Source organism: Myotis nattereri, assembly GCF_964212035.1.
Source record: "Myotis nattereri genome assembly, chromosome: 3".
Taxonomy (NCBI): Eukaryota; Metazoa; Chordata; class Mammalia; order Chiroptera; family Vespertilionidae; genus Myotis; species Myotis nattereri.
The window spans coordinates 57336549-57361977 of NC_138077.1; the positions used below are offsets into that span (position 1 = coordinate 57336549).

The following is a 25429-nucleotide window of genomic DNA, read 5'->3' on the forward strand; positions in this document are numbered from 1 at the left end:
CCTGCAAGCCCCATCTGGAGACCCCATCCACCTTCCCACCCTCTAACTAACCAAAACCTTTTCCTGGTGGCAGAGCCCTCCCGTCCCTGCAGAGGTAACACATCGCTTCCTCCCTCCAGCACAAGAAACAAGCAGAGGGGGAGCAGGGACCAGCTCGACTGACCAGCTTGAACAGCGTCTACCGTCTACCAGCTGCGAGGCCTCAGACAAGTCAGCTGCTCTCTCCCAGCTTCAGCTCCTCCCTCATCACCTGGACCTTATCTGACAACCTGCGCTGCCTCCCTCCTGCGCTGCCTCCCTTTCCCCCGTCCTGCAGAAGGTCCTCGAGGCGTCCTTGTACGATGATGAGCTTCCGTGGCGGGACGGACCCAGAGAGGAGCCAAGCGTGCTCCCACGCCGACAGCCGCCAGCTCCAGGAGCACCCACGGGGTGAGCCACGCTTATCAGGGCCCTACACCAGGAGGGTAGGTGTAGGCCCTACACCTACATCAGGAGCAGCTCTGCTTCTCCCTGGCCTCCGTTTACCCGTTCCTGACAGCAGAGAAATGTTAGTCACATGCTGGGCTCCCAACAACAACCTCAGAGGGCATCTGCCAGGCTGCAGAAGAGCAAGGAGCAGCGTGTGCCAGGGTGCTGGGAGAGTGCGGGCTCCAGGAGGGACACACGTCCAAAACATCCATCAGCCCCAGTGTAAATGAGCGTCAAGGATGAGCTGCAGGGAGAGCTGTGCCCGGAGCTGGCCCAGCCACTGGCTACTGCTTCTCCAGGGCACGGAGAACTTGGCATCCTCAGGAGCAGCGAAAACACTTAACTGTGCTGGAATAGTATCAACAGTCTGATGTTCAAAGTCACAGCCAAGAGCCGAGCAAACCTCTCTCCATCCACTCTGCCCTCGCCAGTCCCAAGGTCAGAGGAGGCAAGCTGCTGCTCCCACCCGCCCCCCCCCCCCCCCCCCCGTGAAGCCGCCCTGAGTCCAGTCCAAACTCAGCCTTGTGTTCCAATCCCAGAGTAGGACAGATGGGGGCCAGGCAGGGTCAGAGCTGCCAGCCTGGGTGCATGTCCCCAAGCCTGGGACCAACTCAGCTGGCGACGGGCCAGACCAGGCTGTTCGTCAGCAGCCCTGGAGAAGCGTGCCCTGGCAGGGCTGGCCCGTGCCCGTCCAGGAAGTCAGAATGTCCACCCCAGTGTCCTCAGTCCTCTGTCCTCCTTCACACTCATGCCCTCTCCTGAGGCAATGAGGCTTTTTCTAAGAAACACTGATAGGAAGGAAGTGAATGAGCTCTCAGGGATCCCAGATCAGCAGAACTAACGCCCCTCCGGGCCTTTGCCGTCTCCCGTGGAAAGCGGACAAACACGGTGTCCCTAGGACCCTCCCTGCCTGGCTGTTGGTCCTAAGGTCTCCGTCTCCACCTCTGGCCCCTCTCATTCCCTTCCTATCGCATGCCCTCCCCAACGGGTGACCCCAGGCGGGCACTCACCGGATTTGGAGTAAAGCACCAATACATTATTCCGGGTCCTGAGAAGTTTTTTCAAGTCCTTGGGGTCAGAGATCCTCTCGATGAGCGAGGAGACCTTTGTGGAGGACAGCCATCCTGGCAGGACAACCTGCAAATGAAGCAGACAAGGACGGTGAGCCCCGGGTCCCGGCCAGGCCTGAGGAAGAACAGGTGCCCACAGAACTACAGCTTATCTTTCTTCAGAGGGATGAGGGCACACCAACCCTTCTCAGGAGACTAGAGCTGCTCTTCACCTCATCCCCTCGCCAAGTCACCACACACCCCAAGACACTTCCCTGTCCACTTCCAGTCTCCACATCACTCTCTTCTCCATGCACTTCCATAACGCTGCACGGACTGCGTACAACACAAGCATGCGTGTGGACGTACCTGCCACCCCCTCAATGAAGACCTCACTGGGAGGCCAGTGTCTACATGCTACACTGCATCACACACCGGAGCAATGCGAAGACTCCATCCCACTCGGAAGCACCGAAACACAAAATCCACAGAGAAATAAGATCACCTCTGAGGTTCAGGATGGGAATGGATGGTGAGGGTGTTTCTGCTTGCCCTACTCAGCCAACGATCGCAGGAAACAAGCCAACAAAAATGAGCGGATTGTCCCCAAGAAGCCTGCAAACCTTGGGTTACTGGAGATACCAGGCACCTCCACAGGCATGTGTAAGATGAAAGCAGTGTGTGTGTGTGTGTGTGTGTGTGTGTGTGTGTGTGTGTGTGTGTTAAATACATGAATAAGGAGAAGTCACATAGCAGATCCCCTCACCCAGCCCACACAGCTGGCCAACAGCCCCTTGCCTGGTTGGCAGAAGGCACAGGGGTTACTACATGTCCGCTAAAATAAGGAAAGCTCTGCGGGGAGACACCAGACAGAGGGTGGGAGTGTGGCCCTGAGAGAAAAGAGGAGATTAAGGGAAGTCTATGAACTAAACCTTGAGATCAACCATCCACATGGGCCCCATCCCCTAGCACCCCTGGTTCCAGAATGCTGCCAGTCTTGTTCCCCCAGGCAGGAGATAAGAGAATTTTTCTCTGGGTAAACTGAGAAGCCCAAGAAAAACAATCTAAAGACAGTGGCTTGGAAATCCTGCCATGGGACAGCTGAATCCCCACTCCAATCCCTACTGTGAGGTGCTCTCAGTAAACAAGTGCCCTCACCCCTCCCCACACTCAGTCTGGGATCATGTGCTAGTGAGTGCCTTGCTCTTCAATACACACAGATAACGAGGTTCACCAGATATCTGAGGAAAGCCCTTAACATAAAAGGGGCGAAAACAGACCAATGGAAAGATGAAACTAAAACTAAAAACAGCCAAATTAAAGCACAAACAGCCACATTAAAGGAACTCCAGAAACAGAAGAAAACAGACAGGAAATTATCAAAGAAATAATTTGAGAAAATACCCCAGAATTGAAGGATGCGAGCTTTTCAGTTGAGAGGGCTCAGCATCAAGAATAAAATTAACTCTCACCAAAATACATCTGTGCAAACATGCAGAACACTGCTGACAAAGAGCAGATGTGTGTTTCAAAGAAAAAAACACACACCACATATAGCAGACCAGGAGTCAGCGCTGGCGTAAGGCTGGTCATCAGCACACTGGAAGGCAACGAAGCATCGCCTTTGCGATGATCAGGCAATGTGGTTTCCAACTGGAATTCTATCACCAGCCAAACTGTCAATGGTGAATACAAATTTACTCAGACTTTAGATCTCAGATGTGCACGATTTACCACCAATGCACTCTTTCTCAGAAAGCTACTAGAACTCATGCTCTACCAAAACAAGATGTAAATAAAAAATGACAAAGACATGGAATCTGGGAAACAAAGGATCCAAGAGAGGAAAGAGGCAAGAAGAACTACCATACTGAGGGTAAAGAGAAGTCCGGGACAACTGTCCAACAGCCGACAGAGCAACCAGCCCAGAATGGAGCAAGGACAGAGAAATATGGAGGAATGTGGTCAATAAAAAGAGGCAACTGTAGATTGCCTGGTACGCTTAATCATATTGATCAGGGAAATTGTCTGACCAAAGTTACACAGCTAATGAAAAGCAGGGCCAGGACCCGAACCCCAGTCTCTCTTTGATCCCATGCCCTCTCAGTCCACTGCCTCTTTGCAGCCAGAAGTCTTGAGTTGAGTCTGAGCTCTGCCACTCAATAGCTAAGATGGCTAAGCAACATCCCTCAACCTTCCAGAGGCTTAATGCCTCTCACATCTGACATGGAGATAATAACACCGCCCTCATGGGACTGCTGGAAGGATAAAATGGGATAACTTATCGAACATACTTTATAAATCATAAAGCACTCCAATAGCATCGTTACCATAATACGTAATACAAATTTCTATCTCAGCAGAACAGAAGACAGAAATGTAGCCACATTCTAGTGTTTCTAAATATAATCTGCCATTAGGTTTCAAGGTTCCTTCTCCCCAGGGTGAAACCATCCAGGAGGAGGAGTTGAGGAATGATCTCTCCCTCATTCTGCCCGGCCAGAGCTCTGGACAAGGCCTACAGACCACTGCCCTTAGGCAGCCCACCTTGAGAGCTCACCAAAAGGTTAATTCCACTTTATTGTTACGTGTTATTTAGTTTACTGCTCCCAGAGAACGAATGGACTTCAGACTAAAGAGTTCATAGCTCAATGCACGTGACTAAAGGAAAAAAGAAAAAAAAAAATCTGTTGGAAAAACACACTGACTCTGCTCTGGTTTTAATCCTCAGATAATCTGCAGTGAAGAAAAACAACTACCTTTGCCCAGTGCCTGGGGATTCTGACCTGTGGACCAGCCCTCCTGAAACTGGTAGGCATCTGTGCTCTGGAACTGGAGAGAAGGAAAAGTGGGGGGGGGTGCGGGACAGCCCAGTGCCCGCCTGCCCAGGCAGCATAGTGGCGTAGCTGGGCGCAGCGACAGCCGAGTCTACAACAGAAACCACAAGAGCCGACCCACAGCTTCCTTCCTATAAAACTCAGAGAGTCCCTCAGGTCATCTAAACATCAGCCACCCCCAGAGTAAACAAACCACGGCCCAGGCCCAGCCAGCCACCAAAACCTCTGACCCAGTGCTCACCCTCACACAGCAGAGAGCTTAAGCTCAATGAGAGACACATCAAGTAATTGCCTCTGCTCGAACACCATCACCGGGCATGACACTGGGGCTTACACGGGCACTGCCCATAGCCGGTCTTCATGGAGGGTCTGTCTCCTCCCCACCTCCCCATTCCTACCCCGTCCCCTAGACTAGAGCTAGTTCTGGAGGTCAGGGCCCAGAACAGCACCTGGCCCCTTGCAAGCCACAGGAACTGTTCGTCCAGCATAATAAACATGACAAGGCACACTGGTTACCATCCTGGCCTCTGCAGAGATCACCGCTAGGAGCACATTACACAGTGAGTCCATGGCAGCTCTCGGGAGACCTGGAAGGGACCGCTGACACCGGGCCGACCACAGCACAGACAGTGAGGGCCTGGGTGGGGGCACGGCGGGCGGCGGGAGAGGGCGGGTGGGGCCAGGCTATGGGTCTTGAAAGCCTGGCTCCTAGAGAACTGCATTTGGCCATGACCTCAGACTGGGCAGCCACTAGGAAGCTGGAGGTGGAGGGACCCGCTGGGTGGCTGCCCAAGTGGAAAGAAATGGGTCAATCCAAGAGTCTTGGGGAAAAACAGCCCAGAACTCAATGACTATTCCTATGTAAGCAAGGAAGAGAGAAGAGGCTAAAATGACCCCAAGGATTCTGGGCTAGGAGCCGAACAACAGCCAAAAATGGAAGAATTGAGAAGCAGCAGGGGCTTTTGTCTGTCGGATGCCGGATGCCGAGGAAGGTGATAATGAGCTCAGGCATGAACATGTGGACAATAAGGCACCCCATTCAGGCTGGGGAGTCAGTCTGGGGTCGAGGCTCAGCGGGAGAAGCCCAGAGGAAGGACAGGAGGACAGTCAGAAGGAAAAGGTGAGAAGTGCTCTGTCAACACAGACCAAAGAGGAGACACACAGAAAGGCGGTGATTGATCCGCAGGCACAGTCCACGGCAGAGTCCCAGGACAATCTGAGATGATCTCAGTAGCTGAGTGGGAAGCGAGTGCTTTAAAGAGACAGCACGCCCAGCGCAGGAGCTGGGTGACCCTGCAGGGTCGGGAGATGGGCTGTCTCCGTTGCCCATGTGTGGGCACAGGAGAGGCAGCGTCTGGAGATTTGGGAGTGACAGGGGAACACAGGCCTATAGCCAGTTCCAGGGGAGACCTGCGAGGCTTCCTTAGCATCTCTGAGATTGGGGAGGATGAAAAGCCTGTGTCTGCCTCAGACCCGCACCTTAGCAGGCAAACCACAGGGGCAGCCAGGAGGGCCGCCCTCACTCCCTCCCCTAAGCCCCAGGGGATGCTGCTCCAGCCACTTAACATTCTCCTTCTCCTCCCCTTCAGTCTATTTTAACCTTTGCAATGTGCACGCTCCCTTCTTTCCTTAAGATGCAGCTCCAGTGAACGCTGGATCACCTCCCAGGGCCATCCTGCAGATTTCTTAAGCCATGACCCACAAACCTTGATAACGACAGTAACTACGGCAACAATAACAGTGTTAATGATGCACAGACCCTCTGCTTGGTCAGGCCCCCAGGGGAGAGAGCAGTGCCAACCTCCCAACAGCTCCTGGGCTCAGCGGGCTCTTTATGGTCTAAGCCATTCCCTTTAGAAGTAGAAGAGAGAGAAAATCCCCTCTGTTCACCATGCAAACTCCTAATGGGCTGCAATAATTGCTTTCTTTCTGCTCCTCGACCCACAGCTTTAACAGGATTTATATCAGGGCTGGGCTGCCCGTGGGCTGGGCTGAGACCCATAAGCCATTCTCCCGGTGCGGAGCAAAGCAAAGCTTGGGAAGGATGGCCACCTTTTGCTGCTGCTGGGGATACAGGCCCCCAAAGGTCCCACTGGCATCAGAGAGCCAGTGCCCACCCATCAGAGTGCCCCCAGCGCCTGTCACAGTAGCACCTCGCTTAGAACACCAGGCCTCCATCCTCAAGCCCCTTTCCCCCAGCAGAGTACAAGGCCCTCTTCAGAGCCAGCAGCCCCCGGGTCTGTGTTGCATGAGTCCTCACCCCAACTCCACCAAGGTGGGAGGCAATAGGGTCGAGGAAACTGGGTTCCTTCCTCATCTTCCGACTCGGCAGTGTCCTCCTAACAGTGACCCTCCAGCCTACACACCCCAGGGTTGAACACCTGGACAGAGCACTGCTTCTGGAGTCAGACCCGGGTTCAAACGCAGGCGCCCTCATTCATAGCAAGACGATCTCAGATGTCACTATACCTCTCAGGGTCATTTCCCCACCTACAGAGCGGAGGGGGAAATGCTGACACCTGCCTTGCGGGGTTGGCTGAGGATTAAACGAGAGGAGAGGAGGGGAAGTACACAGAGAACCTAACATAATGCTTGGCAAACAGAAGTACATAATAATCGTAATTATCTGTAGTAGTACCATTAGCGAGACTAATCAGCGACAGAGCAAGGACAACAGTAAAATGGGCACCACCTCTTCCTCTCCAGGGCCCAGGCTGCAATCAGGCAAAATAGCACATCAGGCAGGAAGACGCATGCACGTACACACACTCAGCATCATAAAACCCGGGGCAAAACCCATCTGCACAGCGACCCAGGCCAGAGGCCAGGCAGCACCTGCAGAACGTGCTCTCCAGGTCCCGTGCCCATTTGCCCCTCACAAAACCCGATGAGTGGGCACTGGCCTCCTCCTGCAGAGAGGAAATTGAGGCTCAGAGAGGCTAAATTACTCATCAAGGCCGCCCAGTAGGTAAGCAGTAGAGCTAGGACCAGAGCTTAGGTCGCCCAGCTCCTGCCCAGAGGAGGTGGTCTGCTTCTCTCAACCCAAGCTCCCTGGACCAGGGCAACCTCCTTCCCAGGACGGGCCCATCAAAACCGCCAGGAGAAGCCCTCCTCTTCCAGAATCCCATGGCAAGGAGGGTCCCAGCAGAGACTTCCATGAGCCCTCTGCTTCCTGCCAGCCCATAGCACCGGGGTCTGCCCCAATTATCAGGGTCCTGGGGCCATTAGGCCAGGCCTGCTGTTAATCAGATCTCATACAGAAGTCTGTTCCTCTTCCACCACCCTCTCGCTCTAACACACAGCTCACACAAGCTCCCCTCTCTCCTCGTAAGCTCACCCACTAGCGCCACAGAACTACAGAGATAAAGAGTCATACAATTCTGGAAAATAATCGGGAGAACAGTACTTGTCACATCACACCCTCGGCTTTAAAAAGCTCTAGATCGCTGGGGCGCGTGCCACCACCCTCATGGTCTCTATCGCCAGGCAGGCTGTCTGCCCTCATAGATTCATTACTCAATGCAGAGCACGAAGCCAGAGCACTCAATTATGTAACGGCAGCTTGCTAAAGGAAAAAGATTTAAGGACAGAAGTTTAATATTTAGGGGAAAGGGTGGAGGTGGGACTTGACCTTTTTGGCTTTGTCACCTGAAAAAAAATACCCTTCTGATGTTGGGAAGAAACTAGTTAAATGTGGTGTAACCCACATTTTGCTCAAAATGGTTGTGAAATGTGAGAATCTAAAAGTCTCGATTCTTAAGAAGCTGGTGGTAAAGGGATCCAGGAAAAAGGTTAAGAGCAGATGACCTGAGCCCAAGGTCAGAGAACGTGAGCTGGCTGAGAAGTTGGAGCTGGAGGTTTGGTGGAAGGAGCCGAGAAGCCCAATTGTTGTGCTGCCCTGGATGTCTACGGGCTGTGTGACCTTGGACAAGTCCTCTCTCCTTCTCTAAGTACCGGTGTCTTCCTCTGTAAATGAAGGAGCTCAGGGTGATTTCCAAAGTCCATTCTCACTGTGGCATTTGGCAAACCTATTCCCACGACCCCTGCCGGAGAAGTACCAGGACGTCGCTACACCTTCTCAAGCGGAGCTTCTCTGGACACGCGGCCGCCCACAGTGAAAGCCACACCTCTCCGCTTCCCTTGCAGCAACTGTGGCTATGGGACTAAATTTCAGCCCCGGGAATGCAAGCAGGAGTGTTATAGGAACTTTTAGGAACTGTCCCTAACAGACGTCTGGTATAAGTCTTCTTGGTCCCCTCCTCCTTCCTGTCAGTCCAGCGGAGACAAGGAGGAAAACGCACTTGCCAAAGGTGTGCGGTAACAAGAGAGAAGACACCTGGGTCCCAGTGATATACGGGCCCCAGAACCCCTTTTCCAGGCTTCTCCACTAGTGAATAACTGCTCTTCTTAAGCACTGTCATTCTGTGTTTTCTAGCACACACACAAACAGATTTTGAGTACCAACTGCAACAGAAGCTTTAACTAGAAAGAAATATTAACAGCTGCTCCAGTTGGGATATTTCAAAGTATCACAGGCATTAAGCCATGCATTACACTTCTGATACATTGTAATAAGGAAAGAGACAGAGAGAATATCAAGGGTTTGATTTACTATGTGCCTGCCATGTACGCAGGTTTCACCTTGCCTGTTCTTATCGGGTATCTTGGTCATCTGGTGCCAGCTACCCACAAATAAGAGGACATTTAGCTAGTAACGCTCCTATTTCCCTAAAGACTCAGCCCTTTGCTAGTAAGGGGACCAGAAGGCTGGGACATCACTGGCAGCCCCCAGGCTGTAGTTGGGCTGGCTGGTTGGTTCCCCAATACAGGACTCCTCAACATTCTTCATATTCCAGCCTCCAGGTAGCCCCCTAGAGCCAAGGACTCAAACTCTCCTGAAGCTGCTCAACCTAGTGGGGCCTGCTCAGGGAGGTGGGGGAACTAAACATGTTCATACACAGAAGTCCCAGGCCTCCATTTTACCTTTTCATCTTGGATAGCTCCCGTCATTAGAAAGTTCACCTCCCACCCCATTCTGTCAGCTTATCACACTCTGAAGATAGCCAACACATTCCCTCCTAGGACTCTGTAGGTGAAATATCCCAACCCCTCAGGTGTGCGTGCCTTCAAGTCCCACACTGTCGCAAATGACCTGCCCTAGACACAGCCATGTTCCTGACTCTCAGAGCTAACCCAAAGCTGGGAGCAGCGAGTCAGAGCCTGAAAAGATGAATGTGCTACATGACACTATAATTTATTTTGGGAAATAAATACCTATGCTTTCATAATTCAAAATAACGGGAAATTAATCTCAACGCAAATCTTGACTGGTGGGCCACAGTTTTAAAAAATAAGAAAGCTGAGCCCGGCCGGCATGGCTCAGTGGTTGAGCGTCAACCTATGAACCAGGAGTTCACAGTTCGATTCCCGGTCAAGGGCACATGCTCAGGTTGCAGGCTCAATCCCCAGTGGGGGGCATGCAGGAGGCAGCGGATCAATGATTCTCTCTCATCATTGATGTTTCTAGCTCTCTCTCCCTCTCCCTTCCTGTCTGAAATCAATAAAAAATATATGGATAAAATTAAAATGTTGAGAAACACCATTAGTGAATCTCTTAAAATATGGCGCTCAACTGTCTGTCACACAGTGCTGGCAAAAGCCTGAACTAGTACAGTTCTTTTGGAAAGCTACTTGGCACAATTTATCAAGTATCTTAACAGTATTTATGCTCCTTGACTGGGTAATTCCACTTCTGGGAATGTGTCCTGAGGAAATGAGGGGGGGGGTCTGACACAGATATGACTCACATGGTCCTGCTCACAGGAGACAAGCATTGTAAACAGCCTAAGCATCCAACAGTGGAGGAATGGCTATTTAGAGTAAGCCACTAGACAGAATAATAGAGTCATTTAAATGATGTTTCCAAAGACTGTGCAATGAAAAAAAACACTTGTTTTAATGTTAAGTTTTAAAAGACAGAATTCAAAATATGCCTGGTATGAATACAACTATATGCAAAATTATGCTCAGAAAAAGACTGGAAGGAAAAAAAAATGCACCAAAGTAAGACTGTCCTTGGAGAGATTTTTATTCTCCCCCTTTGTCTATTTTTCTAACTCGCTATAATAGGCATGTCCAGTTTTAATATTTAAAGAAAAAAATTACCTCCATTTGGCCACCATCGTGGAAATAATTAACAATCTCAAAGTCTCTCCCCACATGAAAATGTAACTGCACAGTGGAGAAGCCTTGACCAAGGAATCAACACTAACATCACCAGGAATGGGTCAAATGGACCTCATACGCCTCCTGACAGAATGAGCTAAAGAGAAACATCGTCAAAAACCAAAGGAGGGGACATTCTTAAAAAGTGTTAAGGTCACAGAAGACAGAGACTGAGAAACTGGTCCAGCTTAAAGGAGATGAAAGAGCTCAGACAATGCCGAAACCAGCCGAAACCGGTTTGGCTCAGTGGATAGAGCATCGGCCTGTGGACTGAAAGGTCCCAGGTTCGATTCCGGTCAAGGGCATGTACCTGGGTTGCGGGCATATCCCCAGTAGGAGATGTGCAGGAAGCAGCTGATCGATGTTTCTCTCTCATCAATGTTTCTAACTCTCTATCTCTCTCCCTTCCTCTCTGTAAAAAATCAATATATTTTAAAAAAAAAAAGAGCTTAGACAATTAAATTCAACGTGAGGTTCTGTACTGAGTCCTGAGCCAAAACACCACATTCCTGATTTTTGTCACTGTGGTATGGTTATGTAAGAGAATGTCCTTGCCTTTTAAGAAACACTGAAGGCCCTGGCTGGTGTGGCTCAGATGGTTGGGCATCACCTTGTGCACCGAAAGGCTGCTGGTTCGATTTCCTGTTGGGGTACATGCCTGGGTTGAAGGCTCAATCTCTGGTAGGGGGTGTGCAGGAGGCAGCCAATTGATGTTTTACTCTCACTTTGATGTTTCTCTCTCTCACCCTCTCCCTTCTTCTCTCTATAAAAATCAACAAAAAGATCTTTAAGAAAAAGAGAAACACTGAAGTATCACAGGGAGCAAAGGAACATCATCTCCGTACACTGCATATACGTAGAGGGAAAGTATCATAAAACAAATGAGATGACATGTTAGTATTGTGGAATATGGGTAAAGGGCAGACAGGAATCCTTTGTATTCTTGCAACTCTTCTATCAGTCGGAAATTATTTCGAAATTAGAGCGAGGAAAAAAAAAAGTTACCTAGAGACAAAAACAGAGATGCCAAGAACACCTTCCACGGGCCTTTGGTAAAGGCCCACCACCCCACAGAGCTCACGGCACTCTCCACGCCAGAGCAGTGCTGGCCTGCCTGAACTCACGTCCGGCTGCCGGCTGCTCCTCGGCGCCCCTCCCATTATGTAGTTTTTATAAGAAGCATCATATGGAATCTGCAAAGTATGTGCATACAACACAAACCTAGAATGTCTTGGGCAAGAGAGAGACATATACAAAAGAACACTGATTTTAAAATATGAGTAATTTATGCCCCTTGAAAGGGCAAAGGTTGGGCATCTGTCTCCAACCACTGTGGCTAAACACCATTCTTTACAAGGAGTGAGGCCTAACCTCAAACCAAGTTTGGGGATTTCACCAGCAATGCTTCCCAGTGTTCAAATGTCTACCCAGCAGCCTTCAAAATAAAACTATCACCATAAGTCCCTGAGTGGCAAGTGTGTGTGTGTGTGTGTGTGTGAGAGAGAGAGAGAGAGAGAGAAAGACAAAGAGAGAGAGAGAGAGAGAAAGACAAAGAGAGAGAGAGAGAACCAGACTGACCCTGGGATGTGGGACCCCTCACTAGCTGAGGGAGCTACATGTGCTTATCCTATCTAATAAAGAGGAAACATGCAAATTGAACATCACTCCAACACACAAGATGTCCACCCCCATGTGGTCAAAGATGGCCACCACAAGATGGCCAGCAGGGGAGGTCAGGTGGGGAGGACCCAGGCCTGCAGGGGAGGTCAGGTGGGGAGGACCTAGGCCTGCAGGGGAGGGCAGTTGGGAGGGACAAGGCCTGCAGGGGAGGAAAGTTAGGGGCAACCAGGCTGGCAAGGGAGGGCAGTTAGGGGCAATCGGGCCGGCAGGGGAGCAGTTAGGCATCGATCAGACTGGCAGGGGAGTGGTTAGGGGGAATCAGGAAGGCAGGCAGGCAAGCGGTTGGGAGCGAGCAGTCCTGGATTGTGAGAGGGATGTCCCAGATTGGAGAGGGTGCAGGCTGGGCTGAGGGACACACACACACACCCCACCTGGAATTTTGTGCATTGGGCCTCTACTCCTATATAATAAAAAGGTTAATATGCAAATCGACCGAATGGCAGAACGACTGGTCACTATGATATGCACTGACCACCAGGGGGCAGATGCTCAATGCAGGAGCTGCCCCCTGGTGGTCAGTGTGTCAGCCAGAAGCCGGGTTCACGGCTGGCGAGTGCAGCAGCGGTGGTGGGAGCCTCTCTGCCCCTGTGGCAGTGCTAAGGATGTCCAACTGATGGCTTAGGCCAGTTCCCCATCAGTCAGACCTCCCCCAAGGGCTCCTAAACTGCGAGAGGGTGCAGGCCGGGCTGAGGGACATGCCTTCTTCCCCCCCCCTCCCGCCCCCGAGTGCGTGAATTCCAGGACACTGGGCCTCTAGTTAAGAATAAGAGAAATGGGGAAGTAGTTAGCAAGGAATAGAACCTAAGAGCAGATTCTTTTTTCTTTTTTTAAAAATATATTTTATTGATTTTTTACAGAGAGGAAGGGAAAAGGATAGAGAGTTAGAAACATCGATGAGAGAGAAACATCAATCAGCTGCCTTCTGCACACTCCTCACTGGGTATGTGCCCACAACCAAGGTACATGCCCTTGACCGGAATCGAACCTGGGACCCTTGAGTCCCTAGGCCAATGCTCTATCCCAGGGGTGGGCAAACTTTTTGACTGGAGGGCCACAATGGGTTCTTAAACTGGACCGGAGGGCCGGAACAAAAGCATGGATGGAGTGTTTGTGTGAACTAATATAAATTCAAAGTAAACATCATTACATAAAAGGGTACGGTCTTTTTTTTCAATAGTTTTATTCATTTCAAACGGGCCGGATCCGGCCCGCGGGCCGTAGTTTGCCCACGGCTGCTCTATCCACTGAGCAAAACCGGTTAGGGCAAGAGCAGATTCTTTCATTTCAAAATCCAGGGCCTAGCAATCAGCCCAGGATCATGGTAACAGCTGAAGTACAGAGTGCTTATTGTGTCACCAGGAGCAAGCTAAGCAGCTCACATGATTATCTAATATAATTACCTTGGCAGGTGAATGAAGTAGGCACCTCTGCGATCCCTATTTTATAGAGAAGGAAACGGAGACTGAGGGGTGTTTAGAAACTTGCTCGGCATCACACAGCACGTAGGGCGAGAGCTGTGACTCAGACCCGAGTCTGACAGACGCCGGCACGCGAGTGGAGCACAAAGACAGCAGAGTCCTGGAGCCACGCACCTCTGGCTGCCAGCTCCTGTAAGTTCAGGGTGTCCCCCAAAATGTACTCACTCTTTGAATAATTATTAATTCCAATGGGTTACATCTGAAAAGAGAGAAACATCCATTGAGCCGGTGGTTCTCAACCTTCTGGCCCTTTAAATACAGTTCCTCACGTTGTGACCCAACCATAAAATTATTTTCGTTGCTACTTCATAACTGTAATGTTGCTACTGTTATGAATCGTCATGTAAATATCTGATATGCAGGATGGTCTTAGGCGACCCCTGTGAAAGGGTCGTTCGACCGCCAAAGGGGTTGTGACCCACAGGTTGAGAACTGCTGCTTGAGCTATGAGCTGTTAAAGTGTGTGTACATTTTGGGGGGACACCCTGCACAAAGCCAGCTATCCTTTTTATATTTTTGCTTCCTTTAAAAACCACATTGTATACACACAGTATGGTCCCCCCGACCCCATAGTCCCTGCAGCACAAATGTGGCTGTCAACAAGGGACAAGGGGGCAGGGGGGCAGGACAACTGATCGGAGAGCTTATAAAAACAGGTTTTCTTATCCTGAAATTGCAACCGCAGTGCATTTAACCAGGACTTAGGCCCTAAAGCCCTGATGTTTTGGAAAAACCTCTCTGAGAGCCAAGAGGGCTTGGCTCGCTGCCAGCCTGGGCACATGTGACACAGGCTAACGAGAAAGGGCTGGTAGCAACAGTGCATCAGGCAGCAGGAAGGGAGAAAGAGCAGGTGAATTCTCACTCCGGAAATCCAGCTCTGCCTCAAAGCTCCGATCGTTGATAAGAAAACAATTCAGGTGCTCATGACCCATGTGTACATCGAGCTTTTACACACATTATCGCCTTCAATCCTTCAGCGTTGAGAGCCTCAACCAGCGTTTTCCCCCCCGCAGGCCTTAACCCAAGCGCCGAGTCATAAAATCAATTCCGTGAGTTACCACCTGCATTTTTTAATGACATTAAATAGAAACATCAGTGTGTGCCACAGGTGGCAAATACTAAGTATTCAGTGAAATGTACCTGTTATATTTATATACATATGCACTTGGCTATAATGATTAAATGTATAATTATTCTTGCAGGGGTTGTAGTAAACATGTTTGAAAAACAACTAGAAATAATCAGTGTGGGATGTGGTACTATCCAGGGGTGGGCAAACTTTTTGACTCGAGGGCCACAATGGGTTCTTAAACTGGACCGGAGGGCCGGAACAAAAGCATGGATGGAGTGTTTGTGTGAACTAATATAAATTCAAAGTAAACATCATTGCATAAAAGGGTACGATCGTTTTTGTTTTTGTTTTTTTAGTTTTATTCATTTCAAACTGCCGGATCCGGCCCGCGGGCCGTAGTTTGCCCACGGCTGTGTAACTATCCCCACTTTGGAGATGTGAAAACCCAGGCTCAAAGGAGTTAAGGGACGGGCCTTGGGTGAAGCCTAAATGGCAGCACCAGGACTCAGGGTGTTGTGAGCACCGCTCCCATGCTCTTCTCTTTGCCCATCCATGTGAATACTTCCCATTGGTGCCCTCGAGCTCCCTCCCACTCCCTACAGCTGCATCCAGAACAAGACCCAGAGGCCAGGAAGTCCGCTTTCCCTTCCCATCTAGCTGCTGGATGTGAGCTCCTGAAAAGCGCTGCGATGACAACCTGATGCATATTTCCTCTCCGCCTGCAAGCCCGCAATTCCCCACGTGCCTTCAGAGAGAAGCGAAAACCGCTCATGCTCAGGCAAGTGATGCCTCACAGTATCACGTGTGTGTGTGGCCCGAGACATGGGCAGAACTTGGGCTACACCACTCGGTGGAGCGCAGCAACCGTGGCTACCCAAGTATTACCCATCCCGTAAACTGAATGCTGTTAACTTACCAATGTGTCTGGTTGGTAGCTGCACAACAGGCTTTTCAGAAATACAGATTCCTGAGCCTTATCCTGGAAGTAAATCCATGTTTAGACACGCTCCCTTATGCTGGTTTGGATCCACAGCCAGGTTGGAAAACCTCTAACCACTGGCCCGTCTTTTAAAAAACCACTTTCTGGTCCCCAGGCCACTCTTTCCTTCACAGCCAGAATTTCCCACCTCCCGTTCTCTCCTACCCACCCTTCATCCCTCTCAGATCGGCCCCACCACCAAAACAGTTCTCGATGGGGGTTCAACAATAACCGCCACACGGATAACCCTACAGGATCCTCCAGTTCCCGGTTTGTTCAACCTCTTGAACCTGGAGGAACACTCTTAGTTCCCCTTCTACCTCTCCAGCCACCCTTCCTGTCTTCTTTGGGAACCCTCGTCTCCCTAGCCTTTAAATGTGGAGGGTCCCTGGGGCTCACGCAGTCCACCTTCTCCTTCCTCTCTGCCCTCTCCCCCGATCTGGCCACCTCCTAGGCAGCACCCCTAAATTCATATCTCCAGCCCAGGCCTCCCTTCTGGCACCACACCCTCACATCCTATATTGAGCATATTTCAAAGTGTTATTGAACTCTTTCATAAGGGACCCACAAAAATAAAAGTTACATCAAAAGAGGATATAAGAAAAGGTTAAAAAAAGATTTTTAAAAAAGAAGTTATAAGAAAGTAATATGCATGACTGATTTTTAAAAAAGGATCCGGATACAAGACTGCTAAATTAGACACCAAACTGGTGAGTGTCCTGCAGGGCGGTAACTGGCAGGTCTCTCTTCTGTACCAAACAGAAATCATTTGCATCTTCTCTAAGTCACGGAGGCTGGATTCTAAAGGATAGTAAGCGAAGTTACATTCTCCAGAGCACCTGAGGGGGCTCCTGAGACAAGGCTGAAGCGTGACATTAAAAAGTCACTAAATCATCTTTTATTTCCAAAATTTGGGATAATTTTCCTTTTCCCTGGGGTCTATGAATTTGGATGGGGAAACATAACATCTTCATTTTCCTTCACGATGCATGTAGGTAACAAACAGTACCTGTGGCTTTGCCATGAACAGAAATCACATCTTCTTGTTACATTACAGTTGGTGCAGATGTCTTGAAACACTATTTATGCTACTTAAAATTATAGAATTTAGCAAACCCAACACTAGATCTTCTCATATGATATAAACAAAGAAATAGAAATGTTCTTTTACCACGTATTTGCTATGTTTTGATAACCTTATTTCAGCATCTCTGGTTTCCTTTATAACCTATGCGTTGTTTTACAGGTTATTCTAAGAAAGGGCCCACAAGTCCTCAGAGAAGCCTTTCCTGACTCCCTGTCACACTTTCTCTTCCCACCTCAGGCTTCCTCCTTCCAGCACTTTCTACCTGAATTAAATAACAAATCAGTGGTTCTCCCACTAAGGCTTAGTGACTAAGCAATGGGACAAAGGGATGGTGTCCATCTTATTTATCATCGTGTCCCCAATGCCTTAGCATGGTAGGTCTGACTCCTAAGAGACTCCCAAGAAATACCTGTTTTTTTTAAAAAAAAGAAAGACCTGTAGAATGAATGAGGATCTGTGACATGCGGAGCATGCAGACCGTGGCACACATTCCTTTCAAATAAGGACCCAAGGTGAGACCCTCATAGAGCAAACCGGCTTGTTCCCCAGAGCCTGCCCTACTTGGCCCAATAGCAGAGCTTCCAGCCAAGCCCATGTCTCGGCTCAGGCACTAAATCATCTTTATGTGTAAGCCCCAGCTTAGAGCCCTCGACCTGGATCTCCGTTAATACCTTCCAAGGCAAGGATTAAAGGATCTGCTCATGAATTAAAGACATCTGCTCAGGCCAGGGGGTTGGAGGAGCCGTAGGATTCTTGCGGGGGATGGATTCCTGCTCCCATCCCAGCCAGCTATAATGAGTTGGAAACGCCGAAGCCAGGCCCAGGCTCACCATCAGGCCATCTGGGAAAAGAGTGCACATCAAACTGGGGACCCAGTATGACCCTGGGGAACCCAAAGGCTCTTCTAACTCTGCACTCAGTGTGAGTGTGTAGCCCGTACCACATGACTACAAAGCGAATTACTTAGAGGTGGTTGCACACTGGCGTGTGGGAAGAGGCCCTGTGGACCTAAGGTGGTCAGAGGGAACCGCAAACTGGAGCTGAGAAGGGAGTGATGAGAAAGGTGGGACGACTGTCCAGCTGGCGGCCCGTCCAGCTGGCAGCCTCTGCTCCCCTACTTAGGCCATCAGGGAGCTAAAGAGCAGGTTTCAGGGACACCCCAGGAAAATGGCTGGTGTTGCTATTTCAGAAAACAGCACCTAGCAACCCGGCTGCTTAATCACTCAGGTGAGCCCCTGAGAACTATTGCTGTGTCTCAACCCTCTGTCTACCCCTCCACCTTCCAGCCCACACCCCCACTCTTGTCTGATGCTCTATCTCCTCCCACCTCTCTGTCCACCCACCCATCCCTCTTCTCTACGGGGAATAGCATTTAATCCCCTTATCTCCCCCAGTTAACATGGGAATCAAGACTACACAGACGTGAAATATGTGGAAATGCTTGCACACTCGAAAGCCTTCCTCAAATGTACCAGGTTTTGAGGAACCTCCATACCAGGGTGCCTATGGAAAACGGAAAATCCTCAAATGTACGGCTCCAGTCAGTGCTGCAGGCTGGGCCAGGTGATGGGCCAGGCAATGGGGAGCATTGCACTCCTCCCCTTCCCCACTGGGACCTAGGATGCCAGGTGTGGGGGGGAAAAAAAGGGAAGAAGGGGGGGGGTAGGGCGCGCGGGGGAGTGGGGGGCAAATAAACCATCAAAGTCTGGGTAATGTAAGAGAACTTAGGCTGTCCTTATAGCCCATGCATCACTCTCAGGCCCACTGTGATTCAGACAGCCTACAAAACCTACCACAATGGCCAAGCAAGACACAAGAGCCCTACAGAACAAAACCACAATGCTGGGCGAACCCTCTAGGGAGGCAGTGTGGTTGGTCTATCCATTCTCAAGAGAGGCTCCACTTTCAGAAGAAAGGAGAGAGGAAAAAAAGAGCACTTAAATCCTTAACCCCTCTGCAATCCCCCCCCCCCCCGCCCCCGCTCCCCCCACCAGGGGCAAGGAGCGAGGCAAGAGCCAGCTCCAAGGAACTGTGATAGAAAGAATGCCAGCAGCACAGGGCGTCCCCACTCACATCTCTCTGCTCCCACCCGTTCTGGCCATTCACTGTCCACCACCTCCTCCTAACTGGCTTTTCCAGCACCTTCTCTGGCAACTTGAGATGAAAGCTATGGCTCCCACTTATTGGGCTCCCAGGGCCCAGCGCTGTGCTGGGTGCTTCCTGTGTTACTTCTGACCCTTTCAACCCTGCGAGATGGATAGTATGACCACCATTTACAAACAGGAAAACTGAGGCAGGGCCAAGGTCACACCGCCCCCGAGTGTCCACTGGCTAAAAGCCCACGGTCTTTCCACTCCGTCACACTAGACAACAGAGACGTAAGAGGAATAAAGTGTTGTTCTGGGAAAGTTAATCCGCTCTCTCCCATTCCAACCCTTGCTATTCAAAGGGCAGCTTTCATCATGTCTCTCCATTATCTGCAGAATGGAGTCCCCAAAGTCGGCATTTAAGCTTCTTTACGATCCACTCTCGCAGTCTTATTCCCCAATTCCCAGACTCAAATCCCTCCGACCAGCCAGCCAGGCCCACCTCGCCTCTGCCCACATTACTGTCTGGAAAGGTTTCCTTCCTCTGTGGGCAACACGGATTCCTTCAACCAAGCATGGACTGGGGAGGACTGCATGCCAGGGCCTGGGCTGGGTGCTGGGGACACAACAGCCGGGACAGGGAGGATCCACTGCCACGGAGCTCGGAGTCTGCCCTCCTTGTGAGGCGTGAGCTGGGGGCATTCAGCGCCCCACAGCCTGGCCTTTGCCCGAATCCACAGCACTCAGTGTTTGCCACTCATACGGCAGTCGGCCATTCCTCCGACTTACATGCCAGTTCTGCTTCAAATCTCCCTCTGTAATGTGTTTATTTCCGTGGGAAAAGTGCACTCCAGGTTCCAAACAGCATTATAAATGGCAATTAGGTGCCAGGCCAGCCCACAGAAGCCTATTAAATATATAATGTTGACTCTAAATACGTGCACATGAAAAGCTCTGCAGGAGAGACGGGGCAAACATCTCCTGCTTCCTGCACCTCCGCCCACCAGGTTCTGAGCTTCAGGCCACCATCAGGGAAGAGGTCTCAGCAGTGGCTTTGGAGGAGGGAAGCAGGTGGGGGGCCTGGGATGACAGAGATGGAGTGGGCAGAACCCTGATTTATAAGCAGGAGCCTGGCTCTAATCCCAGCTCTGCCTTTAGAAATGGGGTGGCCTTGAGTGAGTCCCTTCCCTCTAGAAGCCTCACTTTTCTTTTACAAAATGAGAGAGCTGGGTGAGATCAGCAGTTTTCAGACTTTCAAATCTCACAGCCTGGCAGGATATGTTTTAATGTATATGTATATATGTATATGTTTAAACATAATGTGTAATTTCTTGTTTCTATAAACAAGAAAAGACTTTTTAAAAAATCCCAATATACCAGCACAACTTTCATTTTTCAAAAGGATACTGTAAACCACTCCCTATCCCCAAATATGGACATCACCTCAGGAGAATGAACAAGTTTTTAAACTGAAAATATTTGGATTCATGAAAAAAACCACTCACCATTGTCATTTTTCCAACTTGTCTTTGGACCAGTGAAAACGTCATCACAGCCCAGCTCCAGGGCTTGGCCAGCTGCAGCAGGGAGCTGAGCTGGACAGCAGGAGGGGTCAGTCCGCCGCAGGCATGAGGACAGAACAGCTCAGCCGCCTCAGCTGCAGGCCCTGAGGGCAGAGACACCCAGCCAGGAAGGGCTGGAAGCCACTTGTCCCAAGTGCTGACTGTGACTCCTTCTACCCCGATATTCTTCTGGAAGGCTGAGGCTCCCACAAGAACCTTTTCAAAATGTTCCCTTTTCTGAGCAGAAACTAATCTATATTCATGTGCAACACTTGGAAAACGCAGAGAAGCATAAGCAAAGAAGCAAAAGCCACCCACAACTCCACCTTCCAGACCAGCCACTGTTCACTTTGCTGCACTGCTAATTCCTCCAACACTTATGTAGCCATCTTCAGCCACCTGGGATTTGGCTCTGCATCTGCTTTCCCCTTCCTATCACACTAGGAAACTTTCCCATACCCTTAGACATCCTTTATTAGCATCACAGAATTTTCATAATAAACATAGCACTCTAGTAAATATAAATATTCTTCATAAACATGACTTCCCATGAGATGGACAGGGCCAAAAGCCATTTAACCATGCCACTACTGTTGAGCATGTATGCCATTTCCATATTTTTGCTATTAAAACATGTGGTGGGTGTACATCCTGTCCATGAAACTCTACAGACTCCTTTATACTTCTTTATATGGCTCAGGTCACAGTCCAGTGCTGTGCTCATATCAGCCCTCAGTAAATATTGAGTGAACAAAGAAACTCGATCCACTCCCCGGATCTGGAAGCCCTTGCCAGAGGGACACACAGTTTAGATTGACAGAAGCTCACCCTCGTGTCCACCAGCCACTCCCCACTGACGGTGCACCTGTGTCTCACACCTGCTAAGCCAAGGGCTTCGGGAAAGGAGAAAACGGCAATTCCTTGCTGAGGATCCCCAGGTTCTCGTGTTCTCAGCAAACCTAACCGCTCTTCTGAACCCCTGGGTGGAAGGCACCTGCAGACCTCAACGCTGACTCCCACACGCCCTCCAGGCTGTTCACCCACTGCCTCAGGAAAGCCATGGCCGACCCTCCCTCTGAATGAATGGATGGCTCCCCTTCAGGGGAAGCTCCCAGCCCATCGGATATTAGCATTCACTATCCTGTCTTTATTTGCTCACAGGACTGACTCCTCTGCCGACCCACGGAAACACAGGATGGCAGGGACAATGTGTATTTTGCTCTCCACCCAAAATCCAATCCAGAGCCCAATGATGTGGTTGATAAATATTTGTTGAATAAAACTTCTTTCCAGTCACATTCCCAAGCCCTTTATTTCCACAGGAGGGAGGGGGGAAGGGAGAAGGGAGGAAAGCAGGACCTCCTGAAACAGCCCAAGTGCAAAGACCTCACAGGAAATCCCACCAGAGATGGTCCCCTCTGCCCCCTCCTGGGGTCCTGCCTGTCCCAGAGGCCGGCCAGGGCCAGCAGGCTCCAGGGAACAGAATGCAAGCGATGGTCAAACACAAGGAGATATGGGTGAAGTGATCTGCCCCACGCCAGCCTGGTTCTCCCCCAGAGGGAGAATGGTCGGACTAGGGGTAGGGAGCTTCCAGAAGAAGGGCCACGCCCCACTGGGGATCCCAAAAGGGCAGGGCATTGGGAGATGGAAGTACTGAAACCAGTTCAAGCCGCACGCTTTTTTTCTCCTCCTGTTTGCCCAGCATCCTTGCCACACCCAAAAGAGGAGAGAGAAAAAAAAAAAAAACAACTTGAAAACTCCGGGTTGGAGAGGGTGCCGGCCGCAGGAAGTTCCTTGAAACTTCAGGAAAAAAGAAGCCAAGATGGTCTTAAAATAAGGGAGACCAGGAGTCATGGGAAAAGGTGGAAGGGGGCCCGCACATGATCCCACCGCACAGTCACAGGAACACCAGGCAACACCAAGGCCAACCCTGGCAGCTCTGGACCCTGCGGGCACCCCCGTTCAGACCTCTCCCAGGGATGTCTTGGAGGCGGCACCCACACGGAGCAAACTCCTCTCGGGGAGCCCGCCACTCCCAGCACCGGGACCACCCCACCCCTCCTCCACTCTTCTGTGATGTTGCAGTTTACGGAGCTTCCTCCTCGGATTTCTCATCCGACCCCCGGGGCAACCTTGCGAGGTGGGTATCTTTAACGTTCCCATTTCAAGGGTGAGGAGACTAAATCAGATACATGAAATGATACATGAAACGATACACGCGTCACACGGCCAGAAAGTGGCCGGGGTTGGTCCAGCCTCAGTCGGGTGTAAGGGCAGAACTCCCCGCGGGCGGGGGCCAGGTGCGGGCCGGCGGTTTCCCAGCCGCCCAGGGCTGACACCAAGAAGCAGGTGACCCTAACACCAGGTTTCCGCCAGTGCGGGGGCGGGGGGGGGGAGCACCCCGATCCCACACGGCACTCACACAGGTGCAGGGCCCGGAGTCTGGGGCGCGGCGCACCCTCCCCCAACCCGCGGGCGACCCGCCCCAGCCGGCGGCCGCCCCCTGACCTGCACCCCCGCAAAGTTGTGTCCCCCGCGCTAACACCCTGCGAGGGATCGCCCCGCGCCTTGGGGATCCCTCCAGCCCCCGTGGCCCGGAGCAATCTGAGGGGAGGACACGGCGCCAGCCCCGCTGCCTCTCCTGTAGCCTCGGGTCCCCGCCGGCCCGGGACACACGCCCCGACCCCAGTAGCAGGAGGCAGCTCCCCGCGCGTCCAGGATGGGCCGGCAGGAGGGCGCGCGGACCCGCACGCTGGGCGCACGTGCTGGCCCCGGCCCGGAGCCCTGTGCCAAAGCCTCACCCAGATCGCCAGCAGCAGCAGCAGCCACGCCGCCCCGGCCCGCGCCATCCCAGCCGCCGCTGCCCACGGCCGGCTCCGGTCTCCACTGGGGCTCCCGCGCCCGCAGCTCCGCCGGGTCCAAATGCCACCGCCACTTCCCAAATGCACCCCGCCTCCGAGTTCCCGGTGCCACGTCTGCCAAAGCATGCGCACCCGGCGGGGAGAGGCGTCCAGGAAGCAGTGCTTGCTGGGAGCTGTAGTTTGCAACAAGGCTGGGCTGTAAGACCCGTAGGTGTGAAGTTGGCCCCGAGGCCAAGAAGGAGCTTGAGTGGATTATGAAATGGCAAGGTCCGGGAAGGCAATTGATTTGGGACATCACTCTGTGCCTAGAACTTCAGAAACGGCCTCATTCAGCTCACAGAGGTCACTCCCCCCCCCCCCCCCCCCACACACACACACACTTTGAGATGAGATGAAGAGTCAGCCCAGAGTCATTCAGCAGAACACACCGTCTGCAAACGGCACGGTCCAGTGCTGCTTGTAGAGGATCCCCAAAGCCCTCTTCCCTGCCCCCCAGGCTTCCACCTAACTTTTCTTTTCTTTTCTTTTTTCATTTGGAGAATACTTTATTGAGCTGTTGGAAAACAGTTTGGCAGCTCCTCAAAAAGTTAAACATATGACCCAGCAATTCCACTCCTGCTTATATACCCAAATGAGCTGAAAACAGGTATTCAAACAAATAATTATACATCGATGTTCATAGCAGCATTATTCACAATAGCCAAGAGGTGGAAACAACCACCCATTGAGGGATGAATGTCTAAACAACAATAGAATATTTTCCAGCCACACTACACTGTGGCTAAAAACCAAGAATATTATGCTATTAAAATGTTATGCTAAAAAGGAGCCAGACACAAGATCACATATTGTATGATTATATGTTTATAAACCATCTACAAATGGGTAAATCCATAGGTACAGAAGGCAGATTAGTGGTTTCCTGAGGTTGGGGGGAGGAGAGAATGGGAACACTGCTCAGTGGGTAGAAGATCTCCTTTGTGGGTGATGAAAATATTTTGGAAGTAGACAGAAGTGATGGTTGCACAACATGGTAAATGTACTAAATGCCACTGAATTATACATTTTTAAATGGTTAATTCTGTTGTGTGAAGTTTACTTCCATTGAAACATTCCAAAAAAAACTCGTACTGAGCTTATTCCATATGCTAAAACATTCATACATGCAATTAGTTATTCATTCTAGAACATTTATTGAACACCTACTACACCCTGAGGCACAAGATGTACAGTAATAAGATGGACAAGGGAGTGCCCAGTCTATGGTTGGTAGGTAATACCTGAAAAATCCAAAGCTCAAAACCTAGAAGTCATTCTTGACTCACCCTCACTTCTCAGCAGGCCCACCCAACCCATCACCATGTTCTGTCAGTTCCACCTCCAAAATCTCTTCTGCCCCTTCCTGAATCCAAGTCACTTCATGTCTCCCCGAGGCAAGGGTAAAATCTCAGAAAGCATTTGCCCGCTTCTTCTTCCTTGCACCCCAAATGATACATTTGTTAATGTCACTTGGATGTTGGTTATCACTCCCCTAAAATCCTACAATGGCTTCTCATTGCTCTCTCCAACTCCTCCCTGTGACCTGAGAGCCCAACATGGTATGGACCTGGCCCTCTAGACCTCATCTCCTGCCTCTCCTCTGCCCTTGTCCACTCAGATCCAGTCACAGAGACAGTTATTCCCTGTCTTCACCCCTCCACCCGTCTCTCCCATCCCCCCCCCCCCACCACCACCAAGCTGCCTGTGCTTCAGGGCTCGTATTCTTCCTGTTCTTCCTGCCTCAACACTTTCCTTGGCCCGTGGTCTGACTGGCACCTTCTAACCCTCCAGGACTTTCTGTATGTCGCCTTTCAGAGAGGTCCTTCAGAGCAACCCATCAAAAGGAAATTTTACTCTCCCCACCCCCAAACCAATTATTCTGTTGTTGAAGTTCCATTCATTCCTTACCCAGCACTTAACCACAATCTGTAATTACTTGCTTAGTTGTGTGTGTTCATTGCCTGCTGCTGCAGCTGGAATTTAGGTTTTACATTGTTCTTGTTTG

General features: G+C 50.8%; 1 protein-coding gene across 2 annotated transcripts in view; it reads right to left on the reverse strand.

Annotated features, from left to right (window-relative positions):
- Positions 1-23482, reverse strand: part of PDIA5 (protein disulfide isomerase family A member 5) — an 85357-nt gene extending 61875 nt beyond the window's left edge. The window contains exons 1-2 of one of the 2 annotated variants that reach the window (XM_081085282.1): positions 23326-23482; positions 1479-1605 (exon numbers count right to left, since the gene is read on the reverse strand). In XM_081085282.1, the coding sequence (XP_080941408.1) occupies positions 1479-1605; positions 23326-23373 (175 nt within the window). In that variant the 5' untranslated portion in view covers positions 23374-23482. Of the gene's footprint in view, positions 1-1478; positions 1606-20467; positions 20913-23325 lie in introns of those variants that run through there. The other variant, XM_081085283.1, reaches the window with a different exon arrangement.
- Positions 23483-25429: the final 1947 nt, after the last annotated feature.